The sequence below is a fragment of the Gymnogyps californianus genome, chromosome 28 (genome assembly GCF_018139145.2).
Source record: "Gymnogyps californianus isolate 813 chromosome 28, ASM1813914v2, whole genome shotgun sequence".
In the NCBI taxonomy this organism is placed as follows: Eukaryota; Metazoa; Chordata; class Aves; order Accipitriformes; family Cathartidae; genus Gymnogyps; species Gymnogyps californianus.
Window position 1 is genome coordinate 6368680 of NC_059498.1, and position 13418 is coordinate 6382097.

The 13418-nt window shown below is 42.7% G+C and overlaps 1 protein-coding gene across 6 annotated transcripts in view; it reads right to left on the reverse strand.

Moving 5' to 3' along the window:
- Positions 1-13418, reverse strand: part of FBXL20 (F-box and leucine rich repeat protein 20) — a 43253-nt gene that overhangs the window by 15547 nt on the left and 14288 nt on the right. For 5 of the 6 annotated variants that reach the window (XR_007767744.1, XR_007767743.1, XM_050911650.1 and 2 more), the window contains exons 2-4: positions 11366-11427; positions 4031-4085; positions 1564-1638 (exon numbers count right to left, since the gene is read on the reverse strand). Coding sequence is in view for 4 of the 6 variants with exons in the window: in XM_050911650.1 (XP_050767607.1) it covers positions 1564-1638; positions 4031-4085; positions 11366-11427 (192 nt within the window). In the remaining 2 variants the exon portion in view is untranslated. The remainder of the gene's footprint in view (positions 1-1563; positions 1639-4030; positions 4086-11365; positions 11428-13418) is intronic. The other variant, XM_050911654.1, reaches the window with a different exon arrangement.

Here is a 13418-nt window from a genome sequence, read left to right on the forward strand (position 1 = left end):
CTGCTGAGGCGCTGCCCTGGCTGAAGGCTGACGGAGGACTGAAGCTCAACCTGCACATCCGTGTAGAAGGGCTGGAGAATCTGAAACAGTCCATGTGGTTTTGCAGTTCCTCTAGCGAGCCTATGAATTCACATGCTTGAATTAGACAATTCAAACACGTTTATATAATATATGGAATGTACATCAACTGATGGATTTACATTCCTTTAAAGCAAACAACATTTAGGACACGAGAAAGTCTAGCAGGTACTTTTAGGTTAGGTACAACATATTCAAGCATTTTGTTTTAAAAGGGGAAGTCTGTGCTTATGCAAGAACATGTGTTTGATGTATAGAGTGGCATTAGAGAACAAAGAGACATTAAAACCATGCAAAAACCACTCAAGAATGAGAAAAGCCTAGTTTGTATTCACAGCACTCCTGCCTCTCTCCCTCCTACGCAGACCGACGACAGCAGCAAGGCTGAGCAGCTCTGTCCACGTTTCCTGCTACCTCCATAGACCAGGCACCACTGATAACTTTGCTCTATCTCTATGAAAGTAAATAATTATATGGGTCCAGAACTTTCAAGGCATGTTAAGAGACAAAGTATTAATTATCAAGAACAAAAATCACACCATTTACTTCCTTCAAGAAGTCTCAGGCCACTTAGACCCCTGCAAGCATGCAGACGTCACAGTATCAGAGGCCTCTTTCTTTATCCATGCGTGTCAGCTGCTTAGATACACAGCTGGCAGAAAGAGATTATTTTCACTCTTTCCTCCACAAATAATGTATTTCCCACCAGCTCCCACGAGGTGTGAATCTTCAGTCATCATCTGGTTTATGCCTCTAATGAGATAAAACGATAAGACTCCCTATCGCCCTCCTCCAACATGTTTTAGAGAGGATATAACATTCTGATAAGAAACTTAAGGTGTTGGTTTTTTTTCCTCGTCCCTTTTCCTGATTAATGCAATTTTAATTTTAAGAACAGCACAACAACAGCATCCATTCCTATCAGCGCCGAGTAGTCCCATCTAACAGATTTATAACAGCTACAATGAAGCATTTCCAAAGCTGCATCTTTTAGGAACAATTTTGACCTCGTCCCCCTGAATCACCTTCACTTCTGTTTCAATTTTTGATATTAAAGATAGACAGGAAAGGATAGACATATCGCAGGCTATGTTTCGAAAGACATTCAGTCTTAATGGTCCAAGTCAGCGCTATGTTAACATTCCTTTTGAGTGAAAGGAGAAGTAGCCTAAATTGTGCTATAGAGAAGCAGTCGTTTTCCACAAGAACATACCTATTCTACTTATTTCTGTATTCAGAACACATACAAAAATACTTTCCTTCTATTACTACCTTTAAGTCTTGATACAGATGTATAATTCTGTCCATTTTCAAAAGCTGAATGGATTGCCAAGACTTTAAAGACTCTCTGAAGCTAAGAAGAACTGAAATTAATGATTTCTATCTCCAGGGAAGGTAAAAGGGTTACGCTGGGAGTATTAATCCATTCTAGGCTGTAATTACATTTTAACAAGAAAAATGGGTTTGTATGTCACTTAATTATACCTCAATATCCCTCTGGAAATCAAACAGGTCAATTCGCTGCCAGTTACTGCCATCCAGGGCCAGAACATTCCATGCCTTTATCGGGGGAAAAAATGTAAATGTGTTGTTAATATGAAAAAAACCGCCAGTGGGGACCTAGTTACAGTTTGTTCCTTTCAGAAACAACATTCTGTCTCAGATGTAAAAGCAACAAGTAATTACAGCCAACAAGGAAAACTGTACAGTTACCAGAATCACTTGCTCGGACAAGAGTCCCCTCACCTACACGGCACACTCTTCGCAAGTCCCCAAAACAGGCAAGCCCGCGGTGCCCCAGCCACTTCTGCTCCCACGGGAGGCGTAGATGCTGAGCCCAGGACAGGAGGCCGTGCTGGAGCGTGGGCATCTTCACAGTCCTGGCTGGAATCTAATCCCCTCTGCAGCATCACCAGCTAAACCAACGCCTTTAGAGGATGCTAGCAGGACCAGCACGAAGATGAAGGATACCAGGACATGGGCGAGTCCCAGAGCAGACCCTACACCAGGCATCTACACTGACAAGAGAAGTGAAGCTAGTCTGAGGGCGTGGAGGACTCGGTGGCGCTGGGACGGAGGACTACGCAGTGAGATCCCGTAAGCGGTGGGGGTGAGGCTGTCATCTTGCACACCTTCTCTCTTGCCTCCAGCAGAAAGAGGTGTTCAAGGCAGTTCCACAGCTTGGTGCATGCTGCGTCCCACAGATGGAGAAATTCAAAGCTTTGTAAGCTGTCCAGATAAAGCATCCGGCTCTTACCTGAGAACTATGTACCACTGCCGGAGTGACAGTGTTTACTACCTCTGACTTAAGTGTTTGGTTTGGTTTTTTTAAACAAACAAACAAAATCTCATGTGGTTCATGCTCCAAATGAGAACCAGGAACTGAACGTTAGTAATTCTGCCCTTAATGAATCAAAAAGGTTGGCAACACAGTACCTTACTTGAAGTTTTAATTACATAATCAAAGTAAACAACTAGATCTCATAATAATCATGAGTCCATCATTATGAAAGAGTGCATGTATATAGGCATATTTTTATACTACATCTATTACATGCACTAAGCTACATCTCCATCACAATATACTAGTTCTTGTGCAAGCCATGTATAGACTTAGAACAGCCAACAGAACTGTAAGCATTAATTGATTTTCTGCATTTTAAATCTCGTTGCTGATATTTGTTTTAAGGTCTAGTTACCGCCATGAGAAGAGTAATAGCTCCAGTGGAAAAGAAATGCATCAGTGGATGCAAGTTATAACACAGCATATTTTAATGTGTAACGTAAGGAACATTACATACAGCCTTCCTGTAGCTCTGTGCAGATCCTTTAGTCCTTTACCGTACATGCTGTGTCACATAATGACTAACACATTCTCTGATGCCCTGTGGACTGTGTAAACAGGAGCAAGCGACAAAAAACGGGAGTACACCTTGACATTGGCAAGTATCTTTGACAGCCCATTTTGGTCAATATTGTTCTGCTAGAGCAGTGAATTTCAGCTGGAAGATCTTTCACTAGAAGACCTATGTTATGCAGAGAACATGGGATGTTAACCGTAATGCCTAGACATCACACAGGATATTTTTTAATGCAATTAAAAATGTTTAAGCATAGCCTTTTTTATTCTTATGTACTCTGAATAATGAAACAAGTTATGGTTCAAGTTTGAACCCAAGATTGACCAGTTTTGTACAGGTGTCACTCAGCACCGGCTCTGCCAGTACGGTGAACACACCACTGCAAACACCTTTCCATGCAACCGACCTTCCACTCTTGCTGCAGTAATGCTTCCCCTGTGTGTCTTATTAGATACTGGCAGGATAAAGTATCTGAACAGATCTGGTAGCTCTAGATAACTGGACCTGCAGTTGGAGGAATTTTCCCAAGCAAATAATCCAAGCTGGATTTCATTAGCTGAAGCCCACAAAACTATGAGCTACTTAAGGAAAAAACACAGCCCTAAACAAAACAGACACTCATTTTTTTCTTCCATGCTTACTTCAACTACATCTAAGTAGGAAAGTAAACTTTCATTGACTGTGCAGCATCTTTGTGAATCAAAATTTCTATATCTCCACCAAAAATCCCATGATGCCATTTTAGACTCATCCAAGTTTGCTATTTTCATCAGCGCAGGCCTCCTGTACAAACCCAGGCTGACTGGAGAGTTCTTGGGCAAAAAGTCAGCCACCTCCCCTTCGTAACCTGCTCAGGGCCTGGGACACTGGCAAAATGGTATTCAAGCTTTGAGTCCCCCTTCACTGGTGCTATCAGAAGTTTCTGGTATTGTGGCGTCAATACAGGACACTAAATAACAATAGTTGAGTTGCACAAAGCTCCCTGGTACAAATCCTCCCGGTTTGACATGCTAGGGAAGGCTGGAGCGAGAGGACTGTCACCCAAATCCAATCAACTGTTAAAATCCACCAGCAAGGAGGAAGGTTCTTACCCTGGAAACTTGAGCACAACGACACAGAGTGACCACATCCAGGAAAGAGAAAATTCTGTAACAGAAGTAAAAGACACTTTATTGGTTATCTGCATTTAAAACAAAGAGAACATGGAAAACAAAGAAAAAAAAAAAAAGGACTGGAGACAGCAAAACTTCTTTGTAATTCAGTTGAAAGCTGAACTGTGAAAAGAAGCGCAGACCTAGCAGTTAACAAATGAAAGCAAAAGACAGATACTGAGCCACTGTGAAATATTAATCTCACACCTTGTAGTATTTACTGACAGTAAACCGAACGATTATTTAACAAAACAGACGCTTACAGGTATTGTGTAGCTTAACAGTCAAACGTTCAGTTAAGTCAGGATATGGCAGAACAGTCACGTTGGGCTGTTTTGGCTCCTATTCGACACCGGAGCATCGCTGTGCCCAGCACCTCTGTTCAACAAAACCAACATCTTTAGCAACAGCTCTCCAAAAGCGGGCACTGTAATAATTAACAGTTAATAGATCAAAGCGACATGACAGCCTGATTTCGGTGCATGGATTATTTCTTCTTTTCCACACAGCTGTGCTAAATATGAAGCGTTGTTAACACAGAGGTAGGAGGAGTATTTTGCTCTGCCACGCTGCAAAGCAACTTGCACAGCCAGATGATTCGTTGGATTGTGTCAGTACAGCGATGCGGTCACTCCTCTGTGGTATGTCATTCCTCTGCCAGGGCACACCCCAGTGTTCAGGCCAACACCCTGGTGTTGCTGTCCTATTTATTGGGATAAAGGAATTAGACAGTAACACTTTGCAATGCTATACTGGGCTAAGACATCCCTGCTTTTACCTCAGGCATATACACCCCGACCTGTGAATGCAGGAAGTACCAAGCCCATTTAAAGCTCCCAAATCTGTACCAATATACCAATATAGTTATTTTATGGTTTATGGTTGTTCAAACAATCATATGTCACAAAACAGAGGTCAAGTGGACAGCAGCAATACAGTAAGGTCTCATTCTCTTTGACAGCAATTATAAAACCACAGGATGAAATGTTTTTGCAAAGATAATACAAGTGTTTGACTACAAGAAAATACTTGCAGATACGCTTCAATATTTTAAACTTGAAGACCACCAGAAAGAGAAGGCAAATGTTATCAGATGCAACTGTTAAAGGTATGGGGCAAGCAATTTTGTTCCAATGCTATACACTATTTTATAAAGTACTCTTGTCAGATAAAGTATGGTTGTCCAGGAGAAATTCTGAGAACAAACAAAACTCCACTGCTCCAAAAATCTCCAGACTTTCTCAAGAGAACAGTGCATACCCAGATTAGCAACCGTTTGGATACCTGCAACACTTGAGTCATCTCCCCACAAGACTATGGGCTTGGGGGGCATACATAGCTTTCCTATATTCTCAGCAGACCTGCCTCTGCTGGGAGAGGCTCAGAAACAAGAAGAAGTTGCCGGCAGCATGTTCTTTTTGTGCGACAAACTTAACGCACACCCTGTACCAATGCGTTACTGAAACTCTCATATAAAAACAAGAAAGCCGTACGATGTACTCATCTGCCCAGATAAGTACAAAGAATACATTTGAATAAATAGCACAGATACTGATAAAGCTGGGGGAAGAGATGCTGAGAACAATGAACAAACATCGTGCGCATCACAGATAAACTGCATTTTGTCCTAGAGATAAACGATGAGGGGTTATCCAGGCTTTTGCTACTGACACCAAGTTTTGTATGCATGCTAGTATGTGCTGCACACCTTCAGAGACCCATGTATTTGTATACTGCTATATACAAATAGCAAATCCTGGATTTTCAAATTTTAGGAGAGGACCCAAGCAAGGCTGAGATGATACGATATGATACAACTGCATGATCAAGCTTTCTTGACCAGCAGGTATATAAAAAGCACTTTAGAAACATCCACGTTGGTGGAAGAGAAAAGGACATTACTGATAGAGGATGAATGCAGACTATTTATCAAAACACAGACGCTTACAGGTATGGCGTAGCTTAACAGCCGAACATTCAGTTAAGTCAGAATATGGCAGAATAAACAGCCACATACTCTCCTGTGTTTCTACACTGCCCAAAGATACTCACAGATTCAAGGAGTTTGGTTCAAGATACTTCTCATATGTTCCTTATGCATCTCATCATGAGACAAAATTTACAGTGACATGCTGAGATATACACAGTTAAAACATCTGGAAAAGAGCTAACGTTCTTTACCGTAACACTGTTTTGGGAACCCACTTCTGGATTTCAGAAGCAGTTCCATACTCAGTGCTTACAGATAAGTCTTCCCCTTGAATTAAATGTCATTTATTTGTGCATGTATGTGCGCACTGAGGATTTATTTAGCACAATGTCAATGTACAACAATACAAGGAAAGCCTAGGGAAATGATAGAAGCTAGGGAAAATTCTTACTTTCACCCTAGATTCCCATCGTAGGAGCAAAAAAATATCGAACTCCATGGGAACAGCGGCTAGGTCAATAACTACGCAAGCTTTCTATATTTTCATTAAAATTGCTTTCTCCATGGAAATCCCAGGCTATTATTAACCATCTCATCCCTCTATCAGGGCTATTAGGTCTTGGCCAAATTCTTTTCTACTTCCTGCTCCTCCCTTCCCAGTCTACCCACACAGTAAAAGGGATGTCGACACAGCAAAAACTTGCCCCTCTCACCTCTGAGGTTAACATTGCTGAGCTTCGCCCAGAGTTCCCTTGTCTAACTCGGAGACTTTGGCTCTGAAAAGCTTAAGAGCATTTTTCAGTGTTTTCTGAACTGCTCTTGCATTTGTTCAAGAATATTAGCCAATGACTCAGCAGAATCGGAATGCAAAAATTACTCCTTCAGCAGCGGTCACTACTCTGTCGTGCATTTTGGCCGTTTCAGAATTGGCTCCAACTGCAACCCTTCACGTGAACTGGAGAGAACAGCAGAAGCACAGTTAAAGTCTTGCAGGCACAATGACCCGAGCTAAGTTTTCTAACACAGCCCTGAGGACGGGCTTTTTCTTCTCCAAGGAGCTGCTGAGGAACATTAAAAAAAAAAAAAAACAACAAAACAACCCAAAAACCCAACCCAAAAACCCACAAACAACCTGCCCACATGGCTAAGCAATGATTGAGCAGTCGTCGTCTTCCAACAGGAGTACAGTACGGGTCATAAATGCTGGGTCTCTTTTCAGCAATCTGCACAGTATAACATAAAGCAAAGGTAATCTATATGTTCACTTGAAATAATATGTATTCTTGCTATTACCCTATGGCTCAATTAAAACTGGGCTTGACAACAAGGAAACATACTGGGCTGACAGGAAATTTGGAGTCAGCTCCAGACCCTCTCTCAGTAACAGAGGGTCAATTCCTCCTGGAATTGTTCCAAAGCACCAAATCCTTAGAAAATATCTGCTGCTCTGGTCAGATTCAGTTTATCTGGTGAAAGAAAGCAGAGAAGAGTAAGTAGCAGCAGGTTGAACAGTACTACTTGAATAATGGTTTCCCTGATTCTGCGTTAATAGATGAAAAGGCACATAGCTGGGATGTTTATTTTTACATCCAACACACAGGATTTCTGTTTTGCTCACAGCTGACTGCTGTACTCTTACATTGGTCTTTTTACTCTTCAGAGTTGACAGTAAGAAAATAATCCACACCAGTAACTTTATCATCAAACGGTGATCACAGGCGAAGGCAGACTGAGTATTCCAAACAGGAATTAAAACAAGTCCGGTATTGCAGCAGAATAGTTTCACTGCAAAGTCAGTCACTATGTTTAGGACTTTGCCTGAACAGTCCAGCACCAGACAATTTAGCTAAAACACAGTGCAGTTAGAGCATTTTTCAGGTTTCAACCTCTTAATCCACTTAGTGTTTTCTAGGACTCCTCACTTTCCCACTGCCACTCTAATTAGATTAGGGTCAAGACTTTAATGAAATCCCTGGATGCTGCGGGCTTTGAGGTGAGCTAGCTTAGACCTTTAGCCTTCTAAAATTATCAACACCAATTTGTGTCAGTGACCCACCATTCAAGTTAAATTTCGCTCCATACTCATTTTATGCCAATGGGCTGGCCAGGAGGAGAGAAACGACAACTTTGCTGCCAACTCACCGGTCCCCCCCACGCTCTGTCGCTTCCTTGTCCCAAGCAGAACTCAAGCTCCCGAGGAATAAATCAACACGGGGCTTGAAGGTCAGATGGCAAAGCCAGTGCCAGCGACTGGATGTGCTGAAAATGGGCTAGCAGGTAGCAGGAGGTGGCACGGAGTAAAAGCCGCTTACGCCAGGAGGGAATTGAAAAGTGCCTGACCTGCCCATGAACCAGCAAGGAAAAGACAAACTCCTGCAGCCCAGTCCCCTTCACCTGCCAAGCGTAAGCTGTTTAGCAGCCCCACGTCACGCTGAGAGTAAACCTTCTTCAGGAAACCAGCAGAGACCACCACTGCCACAGAAAATCCAGGCTTGCGGCTGGGGTTTGGCTTGCAGACAAAAAGCGACTGGCAGGCAGCCCTCAAAGAATGAATGCACCTTTTCAACAGGGCATCGTTAATGCCAGCACAGGGAAACAGGCACATGATGCCCTTTCTGGGGAAACGACCACAGCCAGAGCCAACGTGGACCACGAACTCACCGTTCAGAGTCACCCAGCCAGACGCTGCCCAAAGAGGAGCTGGCAGCAGCAGAGGAACGAGGGTGGTGAACGGAACTTCGCTTTTTGCTGGTTTGGCTCATTTGTAAGCGTGTAAAGGTATATTCACGTATAAAGGTGTAAGCTCCTACAAACTCAGTGGGCAGGAGACAAAGCTGAAGCAGGTACAGCGGTATCAGGACAAGGATTTGTGACCCATCAGCTGACCTCTCTACGCACGTGCTGCAGGACAGCTTTGTCTAAGAGTCCTGCTCTCTGGGTAATGCAGGACAAACACCACCGTTACCAGTAGTGTGGCAGGGCAGAACATGACATGACAGCTGAATTACGGACACGTTTAAAGGAGAGATTTCTGAGGACAGCCCTCCAGAGCACTTTACACCTCCACCCCATCCTCCCAGACAAAAGCATTACTGGAGTTGCACATTTCTGTATCTTGGGGTGTGACAAAGGCTGCTGTTCACCCCTTTTATATCCTCCTACTCTTTATTTTGCTCAAGTACAGCTTTCCACTTTGCAACCACATACATGAGACATCAATGCCATCTGCAGAATGAACAAACCAGAGAACAAGACATTACACAGTAGCACTGCTTAAACACATAAGTCTTTGTCTTGTAGACAGTGACACTCATTTACAGGAGATTCCTGCAGATAAATGCATCCAAGTTTCTCTTTCAAAGGCTGCACTGTCAATCCATACTAATTAATTTTCACAGTATGCTAACAGTGAATTCCAACTCTCAAAACCATTACTTATGAACTTTAACATTTATAAACTCAGTCTCCTGATTTCTCCTAGGTTCCACACAATCCTGAACACTTGCTCTGTTCTACAGCAGGTCAGGATGATCAGTGACATCAAGACACAAGAGATAAAAACATTTCCACAGGGCAGAAGCGTGCGTACTGCTGAGAACTCAGCCACGCTGTGGCTCGTACCAACGAAATTCCCTGCTCGGTGCAGGACCTTCCCTCCTACTTACCACAAATCCTTCTCCAATTGTCTAGTAATGTTCCTCAACACCAGCCACTCCCTACAGACCAAGATGTGCTTATTGGTCCCACTCAGGATCATTCCACTTTGACCAATCTACCAGAAAGCTCACCCATGCTCTAATCAAGGTCCTGCTCCTTGGGAGCCCAGCGACCACACACCTATTCCCCTGAAGTCCATGCAAAATATCAATTAAATTCCACCCTCCAACCTTTTTCTCCCTACCAGATTCCCTGCTTTCCCTATGCCACACGAACTCCTTGCCTCACATGTCAGTGCTCTTCACAACCTGTCCCCAGCCTACCTGTGTCTTGTCACCTTACCACAAGGGCAAATCCTGTTTTTGTTGCATCTGCAATACCAGTACCTACTTTCTCCCATGAGAAAAAGAATCCCCCTCTCAGAAAATCCAGAGAGACATTTTTCTCACTCTCCAAATTCCCCTTTTGCTACAACATGTCCATGCCAATGGTTCAGGGCAAGTGCTGGGTGAAGACAACTGCTGTCACCTGCAAAAAACTGTGCAAACTCATCTGGGCTAGGGCATGCTATCGTGTTTGTTACTCCATCCTGCTCCTCCCACAGGGTGCTTGTCTCTTCCAGGTACTGGACGCTGATTTTTTACACAGCAATCTCTATACAGCATGGACAATCATTTGCCTGTACGCCAGGCTCAAAAACCAAATACCCACAGTAGTAGCAAGGAGGGCTTTAGAAACCATACATCTTGCTTTTGGATGAATAATACTGGAATAAAAGAAACTGAATCAGATTGGAGATACCATTACAGAGAACAAAGGTGGCAGTGCAGTCAAAACAAAAAAGAAAGTCAGACTTTTCTCCTATTCATTTTATTTCACAAGTGAACTAGAAGCAGTTTCCTGTGTCAGAGCTCCTCTCCCCAGACTTTTTATTGCCACTGAGTGTCGACAGTACTACACAGTTTCTTTCAGCGTAAAAATTTTGTCTTAATAATTCAAGCTGCCACCTGCAATTGCCTTCACCATTTACAGTCAATATCTCAGCTTAAAGCACTGATGAACACGCCTTTACTTCAAGATGCCAAACTGTGACGACTGAGGTACAATCACACACACATCATCACACTACTCTTGCACTGGGGAAGGCAAACGCCAAAAGGTACATACGTGTGTGTGTACGGAAGGGCAGCAGAGGGAGAGGGCAGAGTTGTCTACCGAGATCCAAAGTCTGATCGGTTTGATCTCTGCCAACAGGACCATCCTGTCAGGTGCTGAACATCTGTCCCTTATTGATGAGGAACAGGACAAAGTCTGTTCGAGCGTAACTGGAGCAGAGGAACTAACTTTTTTTAAATTGAACACTATTTAGAGAGAGGCAGAATCCTGTTCTACACAGTAGCCCATACTTACCATTTATTTTCATTAAGGACTTGTTTAGTCCTATAGTTCTTCCATCTACAAAACAGGCAACCAGCACACTAATTTAGCATTTTAAAATACAAAACCTAAAAATATTTAGCATAAACCGCTGCTGATGCAGACCTTTGATCTGCTTCTGTTTGTCTATGGCTTTACAAGTGACCCAATGCAAGCTCACGATTTATGAGCATACCAGCAAAATCAGCTACTGGCTGCAAACAACAATACACAACACGGCCTCCAAGCTCACAAACTGAAAGAAGGCTTACCGAAGCAGCAGCTCTTTTGGAAGTTTTTTGTTGATCACAGCTTCATCATTGTTTGAGAACATCTGTAAACAAAAACAATTTAAACAATTTAGCCATATATTTTCATTAAGGAAACAAAACCTACTTTACTCTAGGGAAGAAGTTGCTGGTTAACGAGGCCATTTCAAGAGAGACATCTGGCCCAATAAATTCTCAAAAGATAAACTTTGTGCTCAAGCTTTCAAACTCCTGGATTGGATCACAGTTGGATAGAATGTTACATGCAATATAGTTTAAAAAATGGTCCAAGAATGCTCTGCGGATTGATAGATTAAATATAAACAGAGATTTTTAATTTATCTATTAAAGTAAATGATAATTAGGGCGTACTTGTCGGCTGGCCCTGGCTATAGGAAGGTATCACCTACAGCATTACTACGGGCTTCCATCTGTGTCACAGTTCTGTGAAGGCACACCAAAGCACAGGCACTTTAAAACGGTGAAGTGTAACTACGCATCAAACAAACATATGGCAAACGGGCTGGAGGGAAGGGCTATGACAAGAGTGATCAAGCAGCCCTAACATCCAACACATGGAGGCTGAAGATGCAGGCATAGCAGGACTGGTTTCCGTAACAGAAAAGGGAGCAGAGTGCCGGTGAACAGGAGCCTAACGAAAAACTACTACAGCGCCCGTATCGTTCTCGCAGCAAATTGTTTGAGGGCAGCCCTTAGGAGCTTAGGGGCAAACAGTATTTTTTTTAATCATGAAGCATTGTTTAAAGGGAGACATGATCTTTGGTGCTGCATCAGGAGGAAAGATGATTCTGGGAAAACACCGTGTTCTTCCAAGGCAATGAAGCCAAAGCTGTTTGTTGTATCCCATGCAAAGCATCATCATAGTGGCCAATTTACAAATCTGAAATGGATTTTTGGAGCAGCTAAAAATCATCTCACTAGCTGTGAGAATGAGAGAAACGTCTCTTTTCAAACGAGTCCTAAGAAAAAACAGACAGCAAAGCCTCATGTGTTTCTTGAGAAGTATCTACATATATTTAAAAGACTTGGTATTGTCTTGCCATGGTGAAAAAACAAACAAACAACCTCCACACACTTACGCCTGTGGGAGGAATGATTAGAGTGATCTGTGAACTAAGACTGCTGAGCAGTGATGCCTCATTCCATTTAGAAGCATGCCTTCAACATTTCCAAAAGCAAAGCAGGGAACAATGAGAATGAGCTTTAATTTCATTAATAAACTTTCTCTTTAACCTCTGGAACAACTAAGAGCTGATCTTCCTGAGCTACATACCTGGTAAAAACTGCTGCTGAAATTACAGTCTGAAAAAGCTGATTCTAATCAGTTGACTAAGTGGTCTGAATCAATTTAGTCGTATGTATGCAAAGCAAATAAAACCAGCATCAGCTAGGTCACTTAAGTGGCAGAGGATCAGATTAAGAGTTAAAAAAGGAAAGTAAGATCTTAGTGGCTTATGAAGCTGCACACTAGGCCTCACTGACAGACAACAGCTTCTCCAAGCAGCAAATATTCTGTACCTGAGCATCGATCCAACCCCATCACCTAGCAAAGAAACCATCATAGCTTAACGTGAAAAGCTAACGTGCTGCCGCTAAGTAGCTTTTTAATACGCTCCAATCAGTGATAACAAACTGACAACAGAATAATGCCATCATTACAAGAGAACGCCAAAACCAATGCTTTTAGAGTCAGTCAAACTTAAAAGCTGTGTTTCTAAATCACAGTTTGCTTTTTAATTATCTCAAGATACTGAAGCATGATGCTGAAGTGGGACACGAACTCTCCAGCATTCTTTCCCAAAATGTCACACAGAAGAAAAGTGTTGTTTTCCCCCCACAGACGCTTTTATCACTTCCCACCAGAAGATATCACAAGTTAGCAAGTCCTAAACGGTCCACTAGACAGGCAACGACTCAGCCCACTTTGCAGATAATTAAAATGGAAGTTTTGCCCTTTCCCCAGCTAACACAAATTCTGTGAAGTCTGTTCCCTCAGAGACTAGGGCAGAAGAGCATCTCCTCGAGTCAAGGACCG